Here is a 23,135-nt window from a genome sequence, read left to right as displayed (position 1 = left end):
TTGATTAAGAAATTTCTCACAACAGGAAGAGAATACATAAAATAGAACTTAATGTCAGTCAGTACAGAAAATAAGTGATCAGTAAAACTAAATATCTGACTATAAAACTTCAAAAGGGAAGAAAAAAAGACTAACAAACAAGAATATAGTGCTTTACCATTTACAAATCTTTCACATACATTTTCATGTAACCTCACAACAACCCTGTGAGGTAGGCAGCACAGATAGTACTTTCTCATTTTAACAGTTGAGGACATGAATCTCAGAGCAGTTGACTGGTATGCCCAAGGTTCTACAGTTAGTAAAAAAAAAAATTGTATTAATCAGTCTTTGGCCTAAAAATTCAGCACCCAATCTCCCTTTACATTTGCCCTACCTAATTCACGAGAATTATGAAAATAAAATGAATTAAAGGCTAGAAAAATACTTTGAGGGAGGGAAAAATCACTATTTTATTTTACCCACAAACAATAGTGCCATGATAGATGGCTCATTCCCCTTCTCATTCCAGTCTGTGCATGAGTCCAGAGTCTTATATTGCCTCTGTTCTGTGCTCAACTAAGCAACTAAATAAGGCTGGGAACAGTATGATCCTGTTTAAAGTTACATAAATTACAATCAGGATAGCTACAATTATAGCAAATTGAAAAGTAACAACAAAAGGCCGATGTGCAATTAGAATCCACTGATGCATGAGTAATAACAAGACGACATTATCAGGTAGGGCATGATTGCATAGAAGGAAAAGAGTGGTGTCAGAGTTCAAACTGGCACACACACAGTTGTCTAAGGCAAGTGGTGGAAAAGAAGAGAGTTGTTCTGTGTTAACATAAAGGAGCAGACGGTTCCTAGAAACTCCTGTAAAAGCATCTTATGTCACACATCTGTCCAGCTGCCTAGAGAATAGAAACACAGGGTCACTTCTTTTCCAAGAATGATTATACCTGTGCTTGTATCCCAAACTAATCTGAGAAACAGCTCCATCCTAAAATACAACCAGAACCACCATTCTTCATTGAACTGATAAGCAAAATGTCTTTAAGGTCATGAATTAAATGGCGGTTTAGATGTCTTTTTTTTTTTTTAGGATGCACTTTGGATTCTTCTTGCTTTTAAGACCCAAAGAAAGTTATATTGAGCTTTTATTGGTGATTCTATGTGTTTGAACAGTTAAAGTGTAATAGGTGAGTTTTTAACATATTAAAAAAGAGTTCTATAGCATCTGTTCAGAAAAGATTATACACTATACAAACTATTCAAATCATACAAAACCATTTTTCAGTGTCGTTTCAATGGAGCAGAATTCTATTCGGCACGCTTCTCCTCCTGAGGTGGTTCATACTGAGCAAGCTATGGAGCAAAGACAAGAGGAGTTAAGGTGAATTTTATTCTAAATTGGGTAAAACAACTTAAACGTTATGAAACTAGATAATATCCTATTTTTTAAGCCATTCTGTGGCTTAAGCTCTTATATAATTAAACCCATAAAAGCACCTTCCAAATAGATTTTTAAACTTAATGGGAAACTAAAATTTAATTCCAATTTAAGCCTGTACTGCTCAGTTATTTGATCTATAATAAACATCTTCAAAAAAAACTCACATGGCTTTATTGGACTTTCTCTGAAAAAGTAAAGGGAGGGGAGAATTATCCTATTTATCTTGCAGCTAAAGTCTCTGACTTTAAAGTTCCAGAGAGTTTATTGAATTTGCACATTATGGAAATCTTTAAGATACTGTGTTTTATGATGCAAAGGAATCCAACCCAGGACCCAATACACACAGTACACTTTCTTTTATGCTAAGTTATGCTTCCCTGCAAGAACACAGACTTTCCAATTAGCCACTTAGGTTTCAGGATTTGTTAATTTCCTCACCTATAAAACAGTCTGTTTCACTTATAAAATTCCTGAGAAGATAAAACCATGAGAAATGCCTTCAATAATGTAAAATATTCTGTAATTCAGAATGTAGTAAAACCTCAAGGCTTAGATTTGACTAAGTCGAAGCTCATAAAAATTCTCACGAGGATTTGAAGAAAAAACTTATGCATTAGACAAAATCAGGTGCAAACTAATTTATAGGCCTACATTAACTTAGGGCTATCACATAAAACTATAAACATGCTCAACTCTAAAAAGGTTAACTATCATAAACCCTATTCTGACCTACTTACATCAGCTGGTTCAGACTTTAAGAACCATTAACATAGTGGCATCTTTATGTTGATACATATTTCCAAGGATATCTTTGACAAGTTTGCTTGTCCTATTTAGAATTTGTGGGTTTTCTTAGTAAAGAAAGCATCAGTTCTGTCTTGCACTATTAGGATTAATAGGACTTCTCCCTCCTCTATAGTCCGTTTTAGTAAGATTTTACTCCTACAATCATGAAAGGTGAAATTATATACAATGAATTCTTTTTAAGAATTTTACCTTAGTTTTCAGTTTTTTATTTTCTTCTACAATAGCTTCGTATTTCTCTTTCATTTCTGCCAATTCTAGGCGAAGCAGTTCTATTTCTGGATTTTCTGGGGTAGCAGCTCCTAAGTGATGCTTTAAAAAACTATTTTCAAAGTTAAGAATTTACTCTTTAGAGCTGAGTGAAACAAATGAAATAATAGCCCAAAGTAGCAGCAATATCACTGCTCAAACTTGCCCAACCCTATTACCAATATTTACTCAAACTATCATTCAGAAAGTCAAAAGAAAGTAACTATTTCAATAATCAAAACCTCTTAACAATTATTATCTATGTCAATGAATAAAAGATAAAAATAACAAGAAACTGTTCTGATTTTAAAAATGAGGATACTCCAAAGCACTGTTAGGTTTCTCTGGTTCTTCATATAAGGCTACCAACACTGCAAATCAAAAGACAGAAAAAGTAACGATTAAAATCTTTTTTTTTTTTTTTTTTTTTTTTTTTTTGGTTTTTGGGCCACACCCAGCGGTGCTCAGGGGTTACTCCTGGCTGTCTGCTCAGAAATAGCTCCTGGCAGGCACGGGGGACCATATGGGACACCGGGATTCGAACCAACCACCTTTGGTCCTGGATCGGCTGCTTGCAAGGCAAACGCCGCTGTGCTATCTCTCGGGGCCCACGATTAAAATCTTAACTGGAATGACTGAAATTATATTCCCTACCTCAAATATTAAGTGCCTTACTTACACACACATTACAGATCAATCTGTCCATACAATGGTGAACAAGCAAGTAAGAGCCCTACTCTCAAGGAATTTTAGCACAAGGGTTTTCTAATATGGGGATATTGCCCAGAGGGAAAGTGGAATGAGAGGGAGTGGTAGTAGCCTCAATGGTTGTGATTAAGCAGCCCTCTCTTACCCTCATTTTTTCTTACCTCTCCTTTATTTGGGGGGTTGGGGGCCACATCCGGTAGCACTCAGAAATTACTCCTGGCATGCCCCGGACCATATGGGATACTGTGAATCAATCCTGGGTTAGCTGTGTGCAAGAAAAATACCCTACCCACTGTGCTATCACTCTGGGCCTTTCTCTCTTTCTTACACCTAAATTTCTATCATTGGTACTTACAAGGTTGATAATTATTAACATAATAATGTTAATATCAAGTGTCCTACACTTTTCTTAGGAGAAACCTATTTCCTGCTACTCAGACAAGAACAGTATACTCAATGCTCCCTTTTTTGCCTTAGCAAGGACTTTCCAAGGTTGATATAGCTCTCAAATAACTAAAAGTCTCTTTCTCCAAATAACTTGTCATTTTTAAAACACTCTGAAGCTGGAGCAATGGTATAATAGATAGGATATTGCAATGCACACAGCTAACCTGGATTCAACCCCCTGGCCCACCAGGAGTAAGCCCTGAGCACCACCAGGTATGGCCCAAAAGAAATGAAAAAATAGTTCTACTTTGGGGAGATAGTACAGTGAGTAGGGATTTTGCCTTGCACGTGGCTGACCCAGGTTCCATCCCAGGCACCCCATATGGTTCCCAGAGCCCACATCCCCAGAGTGATCCTTAAGCACAGAGCCAGCAGCAGAGTCTGAGCATAGCCAGGTATGGTCCAAAAACAAAGCAAAAACCCAAAAAAACACCTTTGTAAGACTATGTTAGAACCAATTTCAAATCCTTTTGAAAATAAGCTAATTTAAAAAAAAAAAAAAAAACTGAGTTAAGAGACAATTCCATTACTAGAAATAAAATGGATGTTACAAATTTCTCCCAACACTACTGGGCCATAGCATTGGACCACCCTGCCCCGTTGGCTGAGTATCACAGCAGGTGGCTCTCAGATGCTTGGAGGACAACTTGTGAGACCACCCCCCCCAAGCTAAAATAAAATTATAATCATATGTAAAAGCACCTAAACTTGAGGCTGATAGTGAGTTTAAATAGAACTCAAAGGTACTACATAGTCTAAGTCATAGTCATAGATACTACACAGTTATTTAGGAGAATGGATATCAAAGAAGACTGAGGTGAGAAATTAGCTGCCAGTAAATATAAGTAAGGGAAAGAGCAGCCTCCAGCAGATTCCTCTATGTCCACAGGGCTGCATATCTTCAATTACCTCCTACAATTGTCAGCCCTTTGACATTCCATCTTTCTTCACTCACACCCTCCAGTATGTTTAGCAGTTCTCGAAACTCTTGACAGCACTGAGTATTTCATTCTGATCTTTGCTCAAATATAACTTCTGAAGAGGCCTTCCACGATGACACCTTATATAAAGTAGCATACCCACAGCTTTTTATTGCTTTCCCATTTATTTGGCTATGTTTTATTCATAAGTTTCCTCTGGCTTATATACTAAGTCTGACTAAGATACAAACTTGTAGAGCAGGAACTTTGGCTCCTCCAATTCTAAAACCTAGAATAGAAAACTAAAAGTGTTTTTCTTTTTTTTACTTAAAAATGAATTTGTGGGGCTGGAGCGGTGGCGCAAGCAGTAAGGCGCCAGCCTTGCCGGCACTAGCCTGGAATGAACCGTGGTTCAATCACCCAGTGTCCCATATGGTCCCCCAAGTGAGGAGCAATTTCTGAGTACATAGCCAGGAGTAACCCCTGAGCGTCACCAGGTGTAGCCCAAAACCCCCCCAAAAAAATTTTAAAATAGCCGGAGCTGAAATGGGGCCAGAGTGATAGCACAGTGGTAGGTCGTTTGCCTAGCATGTGACCAAACCAGGACAATCAGGGTTCAATCTCCAGCATCCCATATAATCCCCCGAGCTTGCCAGGAGCGATTTCTGAGCACAGAGCCAGGAGTAACCTCTGAGCACTGCCAGGTATGACCCAAAATAAATTTTTTTTTTTTTTTTTTTTTGTGGTTTTTGGGTCACACCCGGCAGTGCTCAGGGGTTATTCCTGGCTCCAGGCTCAGAAATTGCTCCTGGCAGGCACGGGAGGACCATATATGGGACGCCGGGATTCGAACCGATGACCTCCTGCATGAGAGGCAAACGCCTTACCTCCATGCTATCTCTCCAGCCCCCCCAAAATAAATTTAAAAAAAAAAAATGAATTTGTGGGCTTGTTTTTAATTTTTGGAACACACCTAGCTATGTTCAGGAATTACTTCTGACCCTGTACTCAGGACCCTGCAGAGTTCAAGGGACCATATTTGGTGTAAAAAATAGAACCAGGGGGGCCGGAGAGATTGCATGGAGGTAAGGCGTTAGCCTTTCATGCAGGAGGTCATCGGTTCGAATCCCAGCGTCCCATATGGTCCCGTGCCTGCCAGGAGCAATTTCTGAGCCTGGAGCCAGGAATAACCCCTGAGCACTGCCAGGTGTGACCCAAAAACCACACACACACACACACACACACACACACACACACACACACAAAAATAGAACCAGGTACACTGTGTGCAAAGCAAGAGCCCTACCAGCTGTACTATCACTCCCTCCCCAAAAGTATCATTTCAAAATCAATAGCCGATGCTTAAGAATTAAAAGCTCTGTGTTATTCTAGGACCCAGAATTATTCTTCCACAATTTCCACCTAACTTTTCCCTTTGGCCAAAGAGCAGCTGCCCAATCTTTTCCCAGGCACTTAATTAACTAGCCTCTTATGGAGCCAGATCATTACTCCTCCAAGTTTTTTGTTCTACACCCTTTATCGTACCAGACGGGGAGTAGAGTGATTAAAACATTCAAAATATTGCTTTTGAGCTAAAATAATATCTCTTTTTTTTGGGGGGGGGTCACATCCGGCAGCGCTCAGGGGTTACTCCTGGCTCTATGCTCAGAAATTGCTCCTGGCAGGCTTAGGGACCATATGGGATGCCGGGATTCGAATCATCGTCCTTCTCATGCAAGGCAAATGCCTTATCTCCATGCTATCTCTCCGGCCTCAGAAAATATTTCTTGAAGCTTCCTATGTGAACACCTAATTCATCTGCTTAGATCCTAAACCCTGTAGAAGAGACACAGTGTAACTGTAAGCTACCATTTAGAACAATGAACATATTGTACCAATTTAAACTTTTTAAAGCTGCAAAGCCATTTTAACTTCAAATCTACACAAAAGTAGAATTTCTAGACTACCAAAGGGGGTTAAAAGTCCCATCCAAATCGAACATGAATTCACGAGCTTGGCTTAAACTACCTCATAGCCTCTTTCAAACTTTGGTCCTTTTTCTTTTCCCAACTTCTCCTTTTTTTTTTTTTTTTTTTTTTTTGGTTTTTGGGCCACACCCAGTAACGCTCAGGGGTTACTCCTGGCTATGTGCTCAGAAGTTGCTCCTGGCTTGGGGGACCATATGGCACGCCGGGGGATCGAACCGCTGTCCGTCCAAGGCTAGCGCAGGCAAGGCAGGCACCTTACCTTTAGCGCCACCGCCCGGCCCCCAACTTCTCCTTTTGCTCTAAGAAAACTTCTGAGTAGAACTTTGAAGACAGCCACAAAAACTAAGGCGGGTGGAAATCCAAAAAATAAATAAATAAATAAATCTCTGGGTCTTTAGCAAACCTGCCCACTGCTGGCTGCTCGAGGCGCAGCAACGGAAGTTAAGACTTTGCAACAGCGACTAAGTTGCACTAGAGGCATGTAGAGCGAGGCCACCCAGGCGTATATAGGCCCCCCCCCAAAAAAAAAAAGTCTGGCCAGTCCAGACCCACCTTTTCGGGGGGCACCTATACAGGTCCTGCACATCTCATCCCATTTGGTCCCCCATTCCATGACCCCCTAGTAGGGGGCAGCGTCTCCTAGCCCATGCTCACCCTTGGTCAGCGTGTCCAGCACCCCGGACTTCTCCAAATACCTCCGGAACTGCTCGCGCTTCGAGTCTGCGGCCTGGAGAGAAGAGACACGGCGGGGTCAGGGAGTGAGTGGTCGAAGCCGGGGAGCCCGGAGGAGGAGAAGGGAGGAGGAGGAAAAGGCGCTGGAGACTCCGGCAACCCGCCTTCGCCTCGCGAACTTAACCCTCCGCCCTCCGCGCAAAACCTGTGCATGCGCGTTCCCATTCCCACTCAGGTGCTCACCAGCACCTGGCTCCCACCCGCAAGTCGCCACCCCTCACTTTGTAATGGGCCATAGTGACAGCGGCAGCCGTGGAGCTGGCGCCCGAGACCGTGGCTGGAGGACCGAGGGCTGGACCGCTCATGCGCAGAAGGGCTCGTGCGCCTGCGCACTGCCTCCGCACGGGCTGAAATCGCAGGGGTGGGGCCTGTTGCCATAGTATCCAGGACGCTCAGCATAGCCCCGGAGAGAGCCGACCCTAGGGAGGCTGCGTACACCCGCCCCCCCGAGCGGCGCAAGTTCTTCCGCTTCCGGTCCCCGCCGCGCCGGGGAGCAGGTTTGGGAGTTTTCACTCCTGGAGCTGCTGATGGCTCAACAGGGCTTCACGTGGAGTCCTTTGTGGGCGTGGCGCTTGGGGATGGGATCTGCCGCTGGCCCGGGGAACTGGCACTTTGGCTGGGTGGAGGCATATGGGGACGTGGGTGCCCCCCCCCCTCTGGATTTCGGATGCTGTGGTAACTTTGGTTTAGTTTAGCCCTGACTGCTGTGCCCAGAATTACATAGGGAATCGCATGGGATGCCAGAGATGGAAACTGGACGGCTTTGAGCAAGGCAGACAGACTCCCTACCCCAGTGCTTCTCAGATAATGGGGTGTGCCTCCCACGGGGGCGCAAGGCTCCGTAAAGGGGGACACATTTGACCTTAACACTGTCATAACAAGCTAAGCCCCGTGTTTATGTCTCTGTATATCTCTGGAGCTGAGTTGCTGTGTCCTGCTTCAAACCCCCGCTTCGAAAAGCTATGCATTGCAAAACGTGCTCATTGTAACCATTAATCCAGACATCACTGATTAAGAAATCAGCTCTAGGGGCTGGAGAGATAGCATGGAGAGATAGCATATATATAAATATATATATTTATTTATTGTTTTTGTTTTTTTGGTTTTTGGGCCACACCCAGTGGTGCTCAGGGGTTACTCCTGGCTGTCTGCTCAGAAATAGCTCCTGGCAGGCACGGGGGACCATATGGGACACCGGGATTCGAACCAACCACCTTAGGTCCTGGATAGGCTGCTTGCAAGGCAAACGCCGCTGTGCTATCTCTCCGGGCCCTAAAGTTTTTTTTAATAAAGATACTATTTACAGTCGCATGGGCGGGGGGACTCGAAAAATGTTTTCTTCTTCCTAGAGGTGCATGACAGAAAATAATTGAGAAGCACTGTCCTACTCCCATCGTACTATCACTGATCTAGTCTCAGGCTCAGAAAAGTTGCTTCCAAGGCTTGAGGAAGATTTTTAAAGTGTCCGTGTGTTTTTTTTTTTATGTTGTGGGCTTCTTGATTTGGGCCTCTTGAGGGCAAGCTCCATGCTCATAAAAGTACATGTGGACATTTGCTGTATGTAGTCCAGTCACTTGTATGAAACTCATTTCTGGCTTCAATCCCATCCTGTCAGTTAAGTGGCAGGCTTGGTGGCCAGTAAATGGCATAGCCAAAAATTTAATCTGGGTACTGAGTCACGGGACTCAAAAAGAATAAAGTAACTATTCATTTTTAAGATTTTACTTATCACATAGTCACATGATTATACTCAAGGAAACCTAAATTGAATTGTAAGGACAAATGAAATTGTGTCCAGAAATAAAAAAGATGAGCAACCTAAAAGAGATTATATAAATCACGAACATTAAAGACTGGTTCGTTCAAAGGAAAGCCTTATTCCAAGCTATTTAGCTTCAATTTTGAATGTGATTATTTTTCAAAAATCAGTTTCTATGAATTCTGAAAGAATTTTTTAAAACGTAATACTGATTTGGGGCCAGAGATGTAGTACAGTGGTAGGGTGTTTGCCAGGCAAGCAGCCGACCCAGGATGGACATGGGTTCGATTCCTGGGATCCCATATGGTCCCCTAAGCCTGCCAGGAGTGATTTCTGAGCAAAGAGTCAGGAGTAATCCCTGAGCACCACCGGGTGTAGCCCCAAAAAATTAATACTGATTTGGTATTATGTAGTATGTCTATATCTTTTAATGGAAAATGACCCATTTGGGGCCAGAGCAATAGTACAGTGGGTAAAGTGCATGCAAGCATTCTACCTGGGTTTGATCTCCAAACTGGATATGTACACACCCCTGCCTGTCACAGCTCAAAATCAAAAATTTTTTTCTCTGCTTGAAATAGGTTTGCAATTATCTGAAGAGTTGATCCTGGGCAGTGGAAATACTTCAAAGGTCTGCAGGCATGCTTTGTATGTGGAAGGCCTGGATTTTATCTGGGCAACTTTAACAATAGCAAGCCCTTAGCTTAGCTGGATGAAGCCCAAACTCTTTCCCCCTAAACATAGGTGGTCCTTAGAACTTGTCTTATCTATTTTGACTGTGCTCCCTTAGCCTGCTTCTATAATAGTGTCCTGAGATCATTCAGATTTGAAGATCTGTGGCGCCCCTCTACCAATGTGGTTTTGTCTGCAATGATGAGTTATTTGAAAGACTAGAAGTAGAATTCATACAGGTTCTGACCAGCTGAGATTTGAAAGACAATTCTCTCAAAGAATCTGGAATTCCTGGAATGTCAAGTAGTTGGAAATGTGCCTGTTAAAGGAGGAAGTGTTCTGAATATGCCCCTTCTGAACTAGCCCTTGACGTTATCCTTAGGAGGAGACACCTAATTTTCATGTTCTGTAGAGGAAGCCCATGTATCAGGAAGCCACTTTGGTTTCCACATGCAATGAAGGGGCCAAGAGAAAGTGGTTTGAGATGACTGCTTCAAGGAGTTTTCCAGGTTTGTAGGGACTCCTGACATAGAACAGTGACTTCTAGTATAGTCATTCCTTTTGTTTTCTTTGCTTTCAATGTCTCTTTTTCTCCTAAATTAGTTGCTATTACCTTATATTCTTTTTTTTTTTTTTTTTTTTTTTGGTTTTGGTTTTTTTTGGGTCACACCCGGCGTTGCTCAGGGGTTACTCCTGGCTGTCTGCTCAGAAATAGCTCCTGGCAGGCACGGGGGACCATATGGGACACCGGGATTCAAAACAACCACCTTTGGTCCTGGATCGGCTGCTTGCAAGGCAAACACCGCTGTGCTATCTCTCCGGGCCTGCTATTACCTTATATTCTAACTGTGTCTTGAGTTTCATCTTTATTACTAGAGTTAGAGTATTAAAAAAGATTAATACTAAATGTGCACCTCTCAATAAAAGATACTGCTTCTTGTTTGTCCATAATGCATCTCTCATCATTTGCACTCTGTGTATCAGGATCTGACTGAAATGCAGGTGAATTTAAACTAATGAGTACTGCTGTGTGTGTGTGTGTGTGTGTGTGTGTGTGTGTGTGTGTGTGTTTGTTTTCCCATTAACTAATTATTATCAGATAACAGAAGAGAATTGCTTCAATGGACTTGCATGCATACTCTGATATTTGGCAAAAGTTTGTTTTGACTTGTTTGTGTAGAATTTTTGGGGGCCGGGAGAGATGGCATGGAGGTAAAGTGTTTGCCTTGCATGCAGAAGGTTGGTGGTTAGAATCCCGGCATCCCATATGGTCCCCCAGCCTGCCAGGAGCAATTTCTGAGCGTAGAGCCAGGAAGAACTCCTGAGCGCTACTGGGTGTGACCCAAAAAACAGAAAGAAAGAAAAGAATTTATTGTGTCCGTCTTCAATTTATATTGCCCCCAAAGCCCTCTTTTAATCTTCTCTAAACCTAGGTAGAAAATTTCTAGAATATTTCAGAAAAGTGAAACAGTGGCTATGGATTGCATAAATATCTTTTCAGTTGGCCTTGAAATGAAACAATTATATTTGGACATGGATAACCATGACATCTAAATAAAGGCTGCACATGAAATCCATATAAAATATACTGTCCAACTATAAACCCAAGTTCAACCACAGTAAAATATGTGTCACATAAGTACAAAGCAAGGTTCCTCTAAAAGGGGCTTTATTTAGTTTATTTAGTTTATCTTGCAAATTTTTTGCTCCAGTTTTCTCTGTTCAACAGACGTTTCAAAACTTTCCTCTCTCTAGTTCTCCTCGCAGTTGAGCTTTCTTCCTCTGCCTTTCTTTCTCCAGAATGCTCAGTTGGTATAAAGCATGGCCCATATAAACCAGAGATGGTGAAGACACAAAAATCACCTCTAAAACTTAAATTTTTTAAATTTATTTAAAGAAGATACATACACAATTGATCATAATACATTTGTTTCAGGCAGAACAAAGGCAAAGTTATTTTAAAAAATATAGAAAAGCTAAAGAGATGGAAGAGAAAGAAAAGAAGAAAAAGTTTAGTAGTAAAATTGAAAATTGAAAATTGTTGAATTACCAATGAACTCATTAAAGCCCTAGCAGAAGGTTTAGGAAGCTGCTCTTCTTTTCTTTCTTTCTTTCTTTCTTTCTTTCTTTCTTTCTTTCTTTCTTTCTTTCTTTCTTTCTTTCTTTCTTTCTTTCTTTCTTTCTTTCTTTTTTTTTTTTAAGGAGTTAAGAGTTAAAGTTTTAAGAGTTAAAGAAATACAGGGGCCGGAGAGATAGCACAGCAGCGTTTGCCTTGCAAGCAGCCGATCCAGAACCTAAGGTGGTTGGTTCAAATCCCGGTGTCCCATATGGTCCCCTGTGTCTGCCAGGGGCTATTTCTGAGCAGATAGCCAGGAGTAACCTCTGAGCACCGCCGGGTGTGGCCCAAAAACAAAAACAAACAAACAAACAAAAAAAGAAATACAGTAAAAAAACGATGTTAGAGTGGCAATTGTTGTTGTTTGCATAGGCCCAGCAAAATATGGGGGAAATGGAAAGGAAAAGCCTTGGCCTAGATACAAAGAGACCTTACCCCTGAAGTTTTCTGGCATAAGACCAACTCTGGACTCCAGGCATACTAGGTTGTCCAACCCAAGTCATTGTCTGTGATCCTAATAAACTTTTTTTTCGCATAATCGCTGTTGTTGGCATCAGGTAAAACCCAATTTTTATCTAGAGTAATATAGGAAAAGCCTGGTCATAACACAAATTTCTGCAGCCAGGTTCTATATTACAAATGAAACTTGACTGCTTATCGTTCCAGACATCTTCTTCTGCAATACCCAGAACAAGAATTCGGAATATGAATGTTTCACCATATTCACTGAACAGGATGGTGTCAGGGCAAACTGCTAGAGATGGGCCCACATTGCTGGAGTCCTTGGAGCCTTGTAGACAAGACTCTGGCATAAATCACAGTCTTATTTATTAGAGAAGCCGAGAGAGAGAGAGAGAGAGAGAGAGAGAGAGAGAGAGAGAGAGAGAGAGAGAGAGAGAGAGAGAGAGAGAGAGAGGAGAGAGAGAGAGAGAGAGAGAGAGCTGGGCTTCAGACCAGGGTAAATTCAGATTGAGGGCCAAGTAAAGCAAAAGGATACAGTCGATTTAAATAGGCAGACCCCCTTTTTATGGCTGGCTGGTGCTGAACTGTAGGACTAGAAATCCCCCTTTTTTGTATTTAAAAGTTTTGTTGTTGTTGTTTTTGGTTTTTGGGCCACACCCGGCGGTGTTCAGGGGTTACTCCTGGCTGTCTACTCAGAAATAGCTCCTGGCAGGCACGGGGGACCATGTGGGACACCGGGATTCAAACCAACCACCTTTGGTCCTGGATCGGCTGCTTGCAAGGCAAACGCCGCTGTGCTATCTCTCCGGGCCCGTATTTAAAAGTTTTTAAGGTAGATAATTCCAGGTAGGTCAGATCCAAAGGGTTGTAGTTTGATGATGTCTTCAGATATGAGCAGAGTAATTAGAATATAGCTGGTTTCCCGTAGTTAAGTGCTTCAGCGATGGCGTCATCAGATTTGGCAGGAGAATCAGGAACTAGCACATTTCAGGATCCCTTTGCAGATCATGTTTTAAGTTTCAGTTTTTCACTAGAGGGAGGCATTTTACTCAGTTGTCAAGAGAACAGAAAGGAGAAAATGGAAACTTCATTTTTTTTTTTTTTTTTTTTTTTTTTTTTTTTTTGGTTTTTTTTTTGGGTCACACCCGGCAGCGCCCAGGGGTTACTCCTGGCTTCATGCTCAGAAATCGCTCCTGGCAGGCTCGGGGGACCATATGGGACGCCGGGATTCGAACCGATGACCTTCTGCATGAAAGGCAAATGCCTTACCCTCCATGCTATCTCTCCGGCCCCGGAAACTTCATTTAATAAATGTAAGGTATCAACAAGTGCTTACCCATAATTAGATTCCCATTTCCAAGTTGCATTTGGGCATGAGAACTATCTGAAAGAAAAATTGATACATACCTATTTACAACAAACTATTAAAACAATGGGAAATTATTAACATTTTATAAACATTAAATTCTAAACCTATAACTACATTGAAATGTAAACTCTATAGTCAGGGAATAGGGACAACATGATCTTTTTCTTTTGTTACTTCCTGCTGACGTAAGGGCATTGTTTTTCCTCTTTATCACTAACTAATATAAATAACAGCTAACTGGGATCTTATTTGTTCAAAAAAGTAAAATATAGTAAAATTAATGACTATTTAAATTCCTAAATAAGCTTAAAGAAATGTGTAGATGCTGCTAAGCTGCTTGAAGTAAAGATAGTTTTTCATAGGCTTTTGAAACAATGAGAAGTTCAAATTTTTTCAAGTCCAAAATCTTTCTGGGATTTAAATTTGGTGAGTCATTATATGACACAGTGAATCCATAGCTTCTTTTGGGGAATGTCTTCTGTAGAAATGTAAGGTGAAGTTTCCTGCAACCCAGTCCTTATCAGTTTTTACCCAGATGAGTTAATTGTCTTTTGGGTTCTTAGGTTTTCCTGGAAATGTTTTTCAGCAGCTGTGTATGGTTCTCCTTGTGGTAGATTTAGAAAATTTAGAGAAAACAATGATATTGATAGAAAGTCAATTGGAAGTTGCTGGGTGGGACCAAAAAGAAAAAAGAAAAAGAAAGTCAATTGGAGGCATTCCCTGTTTTTTATTTTTCATTAATTGTGTGGTTTTTTTGGGGGAGGGGTCACACCCTTTTGATGATGCTCAGGGATTACTCCTGGCTAAGCGCTCAGAAATTGCCCCTGGCTTGGGGGAACCATATGGGACACCGGGGGATAGAACCGCAGTCCTTCCTTGGCTAGCGCTTTCGAGGCAGACACCTTACCTCTAGTGCAACCTCACCGGCCCCATTAATTGTGTTTTAAGTATTCTATGTGCTCCTTCATATGTCCTTATAGATTGCATAGTATCACCTTTTATGCTTTATCTGCCACTCATTACAAAAGACTTGGAAAGTTTATTTTTGTTTGTTTTGTTTTTGTTTTTTAGTTTTTGGGTCACACCGGCGGTGCTCAGGGGTTACTCCTGGCTGTCTGCTCAGAAATAGCTCCTGGCAGGCACGGGGGACCATATGGGACACCCGGATTCGAACCAACCACCTTTGGTCCTGGATGGGCTGCTTGCAAGGCAAACGCCGCTGTGCTATCTCTCCGGGCCCGACTTGGAAAGTTTTGCTTGTATATGCTGGTCCATATTTATTTTGATTATATTAGGAATTTTCATAGCTGAAAAGCATTGCAATAGAAAGGAGCAAACTGCTTTAGCTCTCACCGATGACATAGGGACTGCCCATTTAAATTTTGAAAAAGTATTAATTGCCACATGCAGGTATTTTTTTTGCAGGGGGGATTAACATGGTTTACATCCACTTGCCATAGTTCATTTGTTCTGAGACCACAAGGGTTAGCTCCTGCCCAACAGCAGACCTATTGTGCCTGGTGGTATCGGTCCCTTTATGCCTGAATGCAGTTTGTATGGGCATTGTGCTATAGTCAGGGTTATATCAATCGGGCAAGGAATGCCTAGGGTGGCACTTCCAGTGGTGGCAAACTGATGAGTAGGACTGCATGACTTGTGTGGCCGGGAGTAGGCCCCTTCCCAGTTTCCTGGCATTTGCTGAAAATTAGTAGGGCAATCTCTTGCCCAGTAATTACCTACTTTGCATCATGGGCATGGTCCTGGTGACAGTCTCCAGAAGGTGGGAGTAGGGAGGGCCCTGCATTCTCCTCTGTAGTGACCAGAATGTCACAATTAAAGCATCTACCCCAGATTTAGGAGGTCTGGGGCTGCCCTCTTTACATGGCAGATCAGCAATCTCTTGCCCAGTGATTGCCTCTACTACATTCAGGGCAATGTCCCGGTGGTGGATTCGAGAATGCACCCTTGAGTGGGGCTCTAAAATCTCTCTGTTGGTATCCTGCTTTCTAATTTGTTTTTGGACTGAATAAGCCTTAAGGGCAGGTATTTACTCCCACTGAGTGGGAAATGGAACCGGCTCCCCTTGAGGTATCCCATTATGTCTTCTCTCTCCCTTATTGGTCTTAGAATGTCTGACAGTCCTCATTAGCATTTAAAACCTTAAATTGCTTTATTAAATGATCCTGGACCTCTTGCCTACAAGGCCCTGTAGACTCCAGCAGCATGGGCCCATCTCTGGCAATTTGGCTCTGACAGGATGGTAAGCCAGATCTTTCCAATCATAGTAGAGTGAGTGTGGATTTCTTCCAGAATGCTTCCAAGGACATTCCAATCCCCAATATTTATTTAAAGCACCATCTTAGCTTTGAGCCATTTTAGAGGAAACATATGAATTCCTCCTTTCTGAAGACCACTTTATTTCTTTAAGCAAGCCTATGATTAAAATATGAACAAAATATCACTTTCAGTTCAGCTGGTTACTCTGATAATAGTGATAAATCTATGGGACCAGAGCAATGGTGCAAGCAGTAGGGCATTTGCTTTGTACTCGCTAACCTAGCACAGACCATGGTTCAATCCCCCAGCGTCCCATATGGTCCCCCAAGCCAGGAGCAAATGAATTTCTGAGTGCATAGCCAGGAGTAACCCCTAAGCGTCATCGTGTGTGGACCAAAAAGAAAAAAAATAGTGGTAAATTTGTTACCAAGAATAAATTTCTTTTTTTTTTTTTTTTTTTTTTTTTTTTTTTTTTTGGTTTTTGGGCCACACCCTGTGACGCTCAGGGGTTACTCCTGGCTATGCGCTCAGAAGTTGCTCCTGGCTTCTTGGGGGACCATATGGGACGCCGGGGGATCGAACCGCGGTCCATCCTAGGCTAGCGCAGGCAAGGCAGGCACCTTACCTCCAGCGCCACCGCCCGGCCCCATGTTACCAAGAATAAATTTCTGAGTCAGAGAAATAGCTCAAAAGGCTGAGTGTGTGTGGGGGGGTCCTTTTTATGACAATACAAACATGTTTATAATCATGGTCATTATATAAAGAGATTATTTTTAAAAAAAAGACTGAGTACATTCTTTCACGCAGGAGACCCAGGTTTGTTACTCACCATCACATCCTTTGAGCACATGGGCCCCCAAACATTGAGAATATATATATATATATATATATATATATATATATATATATATATATATATATCAATAATAGCAAAGATCTGAAAACAGTGCAACTGATGAACAACAAATGAATGAGTAAAGCATTTGTGTTATAAATACACAATGGAATAATTGTCATTTGCTTCCACTGGAATGGAACCAGAGAGTGTCATGTTAAGCAAGATAAGTCAGGTGGAGAAAGACAAGTGCCATATGATCTCTCATATATGTGATATATAAAGAAACAAAGGGAATGTACAATGGCAAAGGAAAACAAGACATGAACTGACAACAACTGAGGTTAGAGTGCCAGGGAGATAGAAGACAAACTAGAAAGAACACAAAGAGTAGTGAAGGGTCGTAAGCACTTTGATGATGATGGCAGAATATAACTTTATACAACAAAGGCATAAACATGAACACTATTGTACTGTTACCCCAATAATAATTTTTAACTATAGGAAATCAGAGAGGATTAAGGATTAATATAATTAATTGTATTTTAAATAATGTATTTAATTTGATTACTTTTAGTTAACATATCAATATCAAGTCATTCAAGTTTGATATTCAGAGACAGTAACCTGCTGAGTTGGCAGATAAATATTTCTCTTCTAGATCTCTTTGCCGATTTGATTTAATCAGGTTAATCATGATCAGTTTAATTAATTAAAATTATATATCTATCCAGCATACTATATGTAAAATTTATAATTTAAATATATACATGAAATTTGTAAATTATATACATAATAAATAGAATTTTAAGGGGTGGAGAGATAGCACAGCGGCGTTTGCCTTGCAAGCAGCCAATCCAGGGCCTACGATGGTTGGTTCGAATGCCAGCGTCGCATATGGTCCCCCGTGCCTGCCAGGAGCTATTTCTGAGCAGATAGCCAGGAATAACCCCTGAGCACTGATGGGTGTGGCCCAAAAACCCCAAAAAAAAAAAAGAATTTTGAGAAGAGCAAATTAAGTTTATAAAAATTGTATTGAGCCAGGGTTATAGCACAGCTTTGCACGCAACTGACAGACCTAGCTTTGATCCCAGATTTGATCCCCTGCATCCCATATGGTCCCTCAAGCCTGCCAGGAGAGATTTCTGGGATGCCGGGAATAGAACTGGGGTCCATCCAGTGTAGGCTGCATGCAAGGCAAACGCCCTACTACAGTGTTATCGCTCCAGCCCTCATAATTTTTTTTTTTGAGCCACACCAGATGATGCTCAGGGGTTACTCCTGGCTCTGTGCTCCATAATTACTCCTGGCAGTGCTTAGGTGACCATATAGGATGCCAGGTCATACTACTACTACTCTGGTCCCAAAGGAAATATTTTTTAATGGTCAGAATACAAATATGTGGAAAACTTTGCATTATGGAAAATTTTGCGTATGTATATGAAGTACTGCTCGTAGAAGCAACAGACTGATGAAAGGCAAATGGAGGTAGGAGGGCATTGGAGGAGGGAAGTGGACACTGGTGAAGGGATTGCTGTTAAAACATTGTATGTCTGAAACCCAGTCATAAATAACTTTGTGATTTCATCATGACTAAAAACAATGCAAATTTTTTAAATTGCAATTTTTTAAACATTTATAATAACTCATTTGGCAAAATAATTGGTAAATTGTTGCTCTCAAATACTGTCTGTAAGAATATAAATGGATACAAGAGATGAAATGATAGTACACAGGTAGGACACTTTTCTTGCACGTGTCTAACCTGGGTTCAATCCCCAGCATCCCATATGCTACTCCAAGCCCCACCAGGAGTAATACCTTAATGTAGAACTAGGAATAATCCCTGAGCACTGCTGGGGGTGACTCAAAAAAAATACATAAATGGATAGAGAGATAGTACAGGGATTAAGGAACTTGTCTTGCATATGCCTGTTTCAAACACAGAGCCAGTTTCCCCAATCACCTCTAGGTAGGGCTCAAATACCCTTCATATATATGTTCATATATATGAATAGAGATATGTATTTATGTATATATACATCAGGTTGTGGTATTCAAAACTTGCACAGTGCTCACAAAGTTTGCACTGTGCTTTACATTGGTGTTTGCCAAGACTTGCGCTCTTAGTTGACACATGAATTATAATTATGGTGCTTTCTGGGAGGTTAGTAGCAAAACTACTTAAAAGGCAATTTAAATCTAATTGATATGGTATTTATTGTAGATAGTTGGAATATTCAGAGAACATAGACTGTTTATATAGGATACTAATAGAGCACAGAGTGTGTGTGCAAATCCATTGCCTCCAGCTTACAAAACAGGGTTGTTTTGGGTTTTTTGTTTTGTTTTGTTTTGTTTTTTGAGATACCCTGGGTCGGAGAGATAGCACAGGAGTAAGGCATTTGCCTTGCATACAGAAGGACGGTGGTTCAAATCCCAGCATCCCATATGGTCCCCCGAGCCTGCTGGGGGCAATTTCTGACTGTAGAGCCAGGAGTAAGCTTCCCCCTCAAAAAAAGATACAACCCCTCTAAATTTTTTTCTTCAGGTATATAGAGCAAATACAGTTCAGTTGTCGGTTGTCAATTGTGAGATAGCTGTGAGTTAGCTATCAGTTAAAATTCTCCTTTTCTTACAGGCTAGAAAATGTCTACAAGAACGTACAAACAAGTATTGACAGCCATCACCACTATGGAAAAGAACCTGCTTGAGTGGATAGGTAAAACACTAAAATATTTTTACTTTGATGCCATGATTTATAAATAAAAGTTGTTGGGTTTGTTGTTGTTTGTTTGTTTGTTTTTGGGTCACACCCGGCAGTACTCAGGGGTTACGCCTGACTCTATGCTCAGCAATGGCTCCAGGCAGACTCTGGGGACCATATGGGATGCCGAGATTTGAACCACCGTCCTTTTGCATGCAAGGCAAACACCTTACCTCCATGCTATCTCTCTGGCCCCGTAATAAAAGTTTAAGGCATATAGTGTTCCAATTTGGAACCCACCACCAGTGTCAGCATCCCTCCACCAATGACCTGTGTTCTGTCCCAACCCCATCTTACTTACCTCCCTATCAAACTCATTTTTGGGATTCAGTTATTATATTTTGGGGACACATATCTACAGTAGTGTTGGTTCTTATGGTATTGATATAAACAATACCTCATCTCTACACCGCCAAAGAAGACACTCAGCTTTTATGTTCTTGTTCGGATCTTTGCAAGAACATTTGCAAATTATCATACACATGAAAAAAAGTTTACAAATCCCAGATCAATTTTCCTCAAAATGTTCAAGTGCTACTTTTTTCACTGTATCTAATTGTGTTCCTTTCAAAATATAGCAACCTGTTTAGAGGGTGTTTGTAAATAAAACATGTTGATAGTGAAAGAAGAAAAAAATATTTCCTATGTTTAGATGACCTTAAAACTCTTATGAGAAGAAATGGCAACAATCTGGATACTCTGTAGAAGGATACAGGGTTCTCAGCATTCAGATAATTTTGCCCACTCTCTGGAAAGCCATTGGACATATGAAGGATGGGAATCTTACTATGATGGAGAACCCAGCAGTGAAGATTTATAATCAGGTCCAGATTCCCTGGGATCCTTGACACACTTTAAGAACCTTAAACTAGCAGTTCAGAAAATCATCAGACATCCTTAAGGTAATTCTGCCACTCATTCTACATCTACATTAGTGTTTAATCCTATACAGCAGGTTCTCAAATGTTTCCCTCAGTTAAAACACTGATGAGAAAAAAAGCAATCACAGCTGATTTTTGATGGAACTGGCATTATTTTGTGTCTGCGCCTTTGATAGGAATTTCTATATTTCTACTAGTGGGGGATGGACAAAAAGCCCACCAGACATATTTCCTGGCATGGATGGCTATCCATATGTCCCCAAGGAATTTCACCAAAAGGCCCACTGTGGAAAACTGCATGGAGAGTTGAGGAATTCCATAGAGATATTTTTGAGATTCATGTTATGGTACTAACATTATATTTTCTTTATATTATTTGGTCTAAAATTATTCTCCCTTCTGCTGTACATATTTACAGGCAAACATAAAGCCTTGATTAAATTTCTCTTTACCTGGAAGATTCAGCATCATAAACTATTTTCTCCTTGTTTTTGAATGCCATAGCAGTTTGTAATAGAAAGGATTCCTTTGCGTCAGGGATTTCCCCTAGACACTTTGAATACCTGATAACTAATCTACACTCCAAAAAGGTTTGGCCAGAATAGCATTGGGCTATTGGATTTTACTAGGTATAGTTTCTGTACCTCTTTCATATAAGTTTATCTCTTTCAAAGCCAGACCTTAGGAAGTTAGTCTTAGCCCCTAGAGCTAGAAACATGTTCTCTTAGTAAAGGATTTTGATATAGGAAATCTGGTTTCTTGCTAATCTCTTAATTTACATCATATGACACCTAGGGCCAGGCCAGAGAAGAACTACTTTGAGATGTTAAAACGTACCTTTCTTTTATCCGCTAGGCTCCTAACAGAACTGTATACTATTCTAAGGTTACAAACCACCTAAAGTCATGTGTATTGTTTTAAAGATCAAACAATGTACACTAATAAGTTTCTGTACTTTGCAAAGAAACAAAATATGAGCTTTTTTTACTTGTGACTGGCAATGTACCCTTATTTAAAAGAAAAAACTTTAGTCTGGATATAAAACTTAGAATGCTGTTCTCCACACAAATGTGTGTGTGCTTTCATTTCTTCATATTTTGCCACCCATGTATCCATTCTCCTCAAGAGGACTCAACATAGCCCTCTAATTCATCCAGACCCCAGTGACAATTTTGGTTTGATTTTATTTGGGGGCCATATATCATGATGCTTAGGGATGCTGCGTGGGGGTGGGAAAAGTTATTAGAATGCCAAGGATTGAATCCATGTCAGCCACGTGCAAGGCAAGTGTCCTACCTGATGCACTATTGCTCTGATTCAGAATTGACATTATTTAGGGTCCTGGTTTATTTTGTAGTGGAGCTGGTAGTAGTCTGACAGATTGTTTTTGCTTAAAGTTGATGTTTCAAGAATTTAGGACTTTTATACCCTTATGTTACTCTTAAATTTTATTCAAGAAACAACACTGTTAAATCAGTAGTGTAGGAGAGGAGACTTTCAAGTAATTAAACATCTTTAAAATCTGTCCCTTCTAACTATAAATTGAATTTCCATATGACTCAGCAATACTATTCTTAGAAATATTCCCTAGGAGCCCAAAAACACAATGTAGAAAAGCCCTCTGCATTCCCATATTTATTACAGCACTATTCACAATAGTCAGACTCTGAAAACAACCCACGCGCCCAAGAACAGATGGATGGATGAAGAAACTGGAACATCTACACAGTGGAATACTATGCAGCTGTTAGGAAAAATGAGGTTATGAAATCCACTTATACATGAATGGATATAGAGTATTATGCTAGGTGAAATGAGTCAGAGGGAGAGGGATAGACAGAGAATGATTGCACTCATTTGTGGAATATTAAAAAAAGTATGGTAATAATATCCAGAGATGACTGAGATGAGGGCCAGGAGGACCAATACATGGTCAGAAGATTGCCACAAATAGTGAGGGAGTGCAGTTACAGCAGAGAAGGGACCACTATGAATGACAATGATAGTTGGAACTGACCACTCTGGACAAGAATTGAGTGCTGAAAGGAGATAAAGTGATAGGCACAATACCCCTCACTAACAGTATTGCAATCCACAATGTCCTAACGGGGGGGGGGGGAGAGAGAAAGGAGAGAGTGAAAAAGAAAGAAAAAGGAGGAGAAGAAAAATATCTACACCAGAGGCAGGTGAAGGGGAGGACAGGAGAGAAATTGGGGTCATTGGTGGAAGGAAATGTGAACTGGTGAAAAATGTTGTATATTGTATGACAAACTCAAATCATGAACAATTTTGTAACTGTGAAAAAAAACTATCATGAATAACCCTGTAACCACGGTGCTTAAAAATAAAGATTTTAAAAATATGCCCCTTCGGGCCCGGAGAGATAGCACAGCGGCGTTTGTCTTGCAAGCAGCCGATCCAGGACCTAAGGTGGTTGGTTCAAATCCTGGTGTCCCATATGGTCCCCCGTGCCTGCCAGGAGCTATTTCTGAGCAGACAGCCAAGAGTAACCCCTGAGCACTGCCGGGTGTGGCCCAAAAACCAAAAAAAAAAAAAAAATATATATATATATAATATATATATATATATGCCCCTTCTTGGGGCCCGGAGAGATAGCACAGCGGCATTTGCCTTGCAAGCAGCCGATCCAGGACCAAAGGTGGTTGGTTTGAATCCCGGTGTCCCATATGGTCCCTCGTGCCTGCCAGGAG

The 23,135-nt window shown here is 41.1% G+C and overlaps 2 protein-coding genes across 2 annotated transcripts; both read right to left on the bottom strand.

Annotated features, from left to right (window-relative positions):
* Positions 1 to 131: 131 nt before the first annotated feature.
* On the bottom strand, positions 132 to 7,591 carry MYCBP (MYC binding protein). The gene is made up of 5 exons (XM_049775114.1): positions 7,508 to 7,591; positions 7,209 to 7,281; positions 2,814 to 2,862; positions 2,435 to 2,564; positions 132 to 1,350 (listed from the first exon to the last, which is right to left on the bottom strand). Exons 1-5 carry the CDS (start codon positions 7,589 to 7,591, stop codon positions 1,306 to 1,308), a joined length of 381 nt encoding a protein of 126 aa, XP_049631071.1. The 3' UTR covers positions 132 to 1,305.
* A 2,301-nt stretch (positions 7,592 to 9,892) lies between these two features.
* On the bottom strand, positions 9,893 to 16,004 carry GJA9 (gap junction protein alpha 9; the record flags this gene model as incomplete). The annotated part of the gene is given in 11 exon segments (XM_049775526.1): positions 9,893 to 10,039; positions 10,041 to 10,311; positions 10,632 to 10,783; positions 10,819 to 10,895; positions 11,078 to 11,239; positions 11,242 to 11,340; positions 11,343 to 11,402; positions 11,405 to 11,465; positions 11,467 to 11,588; positions 12,357 to 12,559; positions 15,919 to 16,004. Coding segments are annotated over 11 exon segments (1,440 nt in total), but the record flags the coding sequence as incomplete, so codon positions are not given.
* Between the last annotated feature and the right edge of the window lie 7,131 nt (positions 16,005 to 23,135).

The sequence above is a fragment of the Suncus etruscus genome, chromosome 6 (assembly GCF_024139225.1).
Source record: "Suncus etruscus isolate mSunEtr1 chromosome 6, mSunEtr1.pri.cur, whole genome shotgun sequence".
Classification (NCBI taxonomy): Eukaryota; Metazoa; Chordata; class Mammalia; order Eulipotyphla; family Soricidae; genus Suncus; species Suncus etruscus.
Note: the sequence above shows the minus strand (reverse complement) of the source record. Positions and strands in the feature narration are given on the sequence as shown.

Coding starts and splice junctions, on each gene's coding strand:
- MYCBP (XM_049775114.1), bottom strand. CDS start 7,591: ATGAGCGGTCCAGCCCTCGGTCCTCCAGCCACGGTCTCGGGCGCCAGC. Junction 2,565..2,813: donor AAACCTAACAGTGCTTTGGA/GTATCCTCATTT, acceptor CTTTGAAAATAG/TTTTTTAAAGCATCACTTAG. Junction 1,351..2,434: donor ATAAAAAACTGAAAACTAAG/GTAAAATTCTTA, acceptor TTTGCTCCATAG/CTTGCTCAGTATGAACCACC.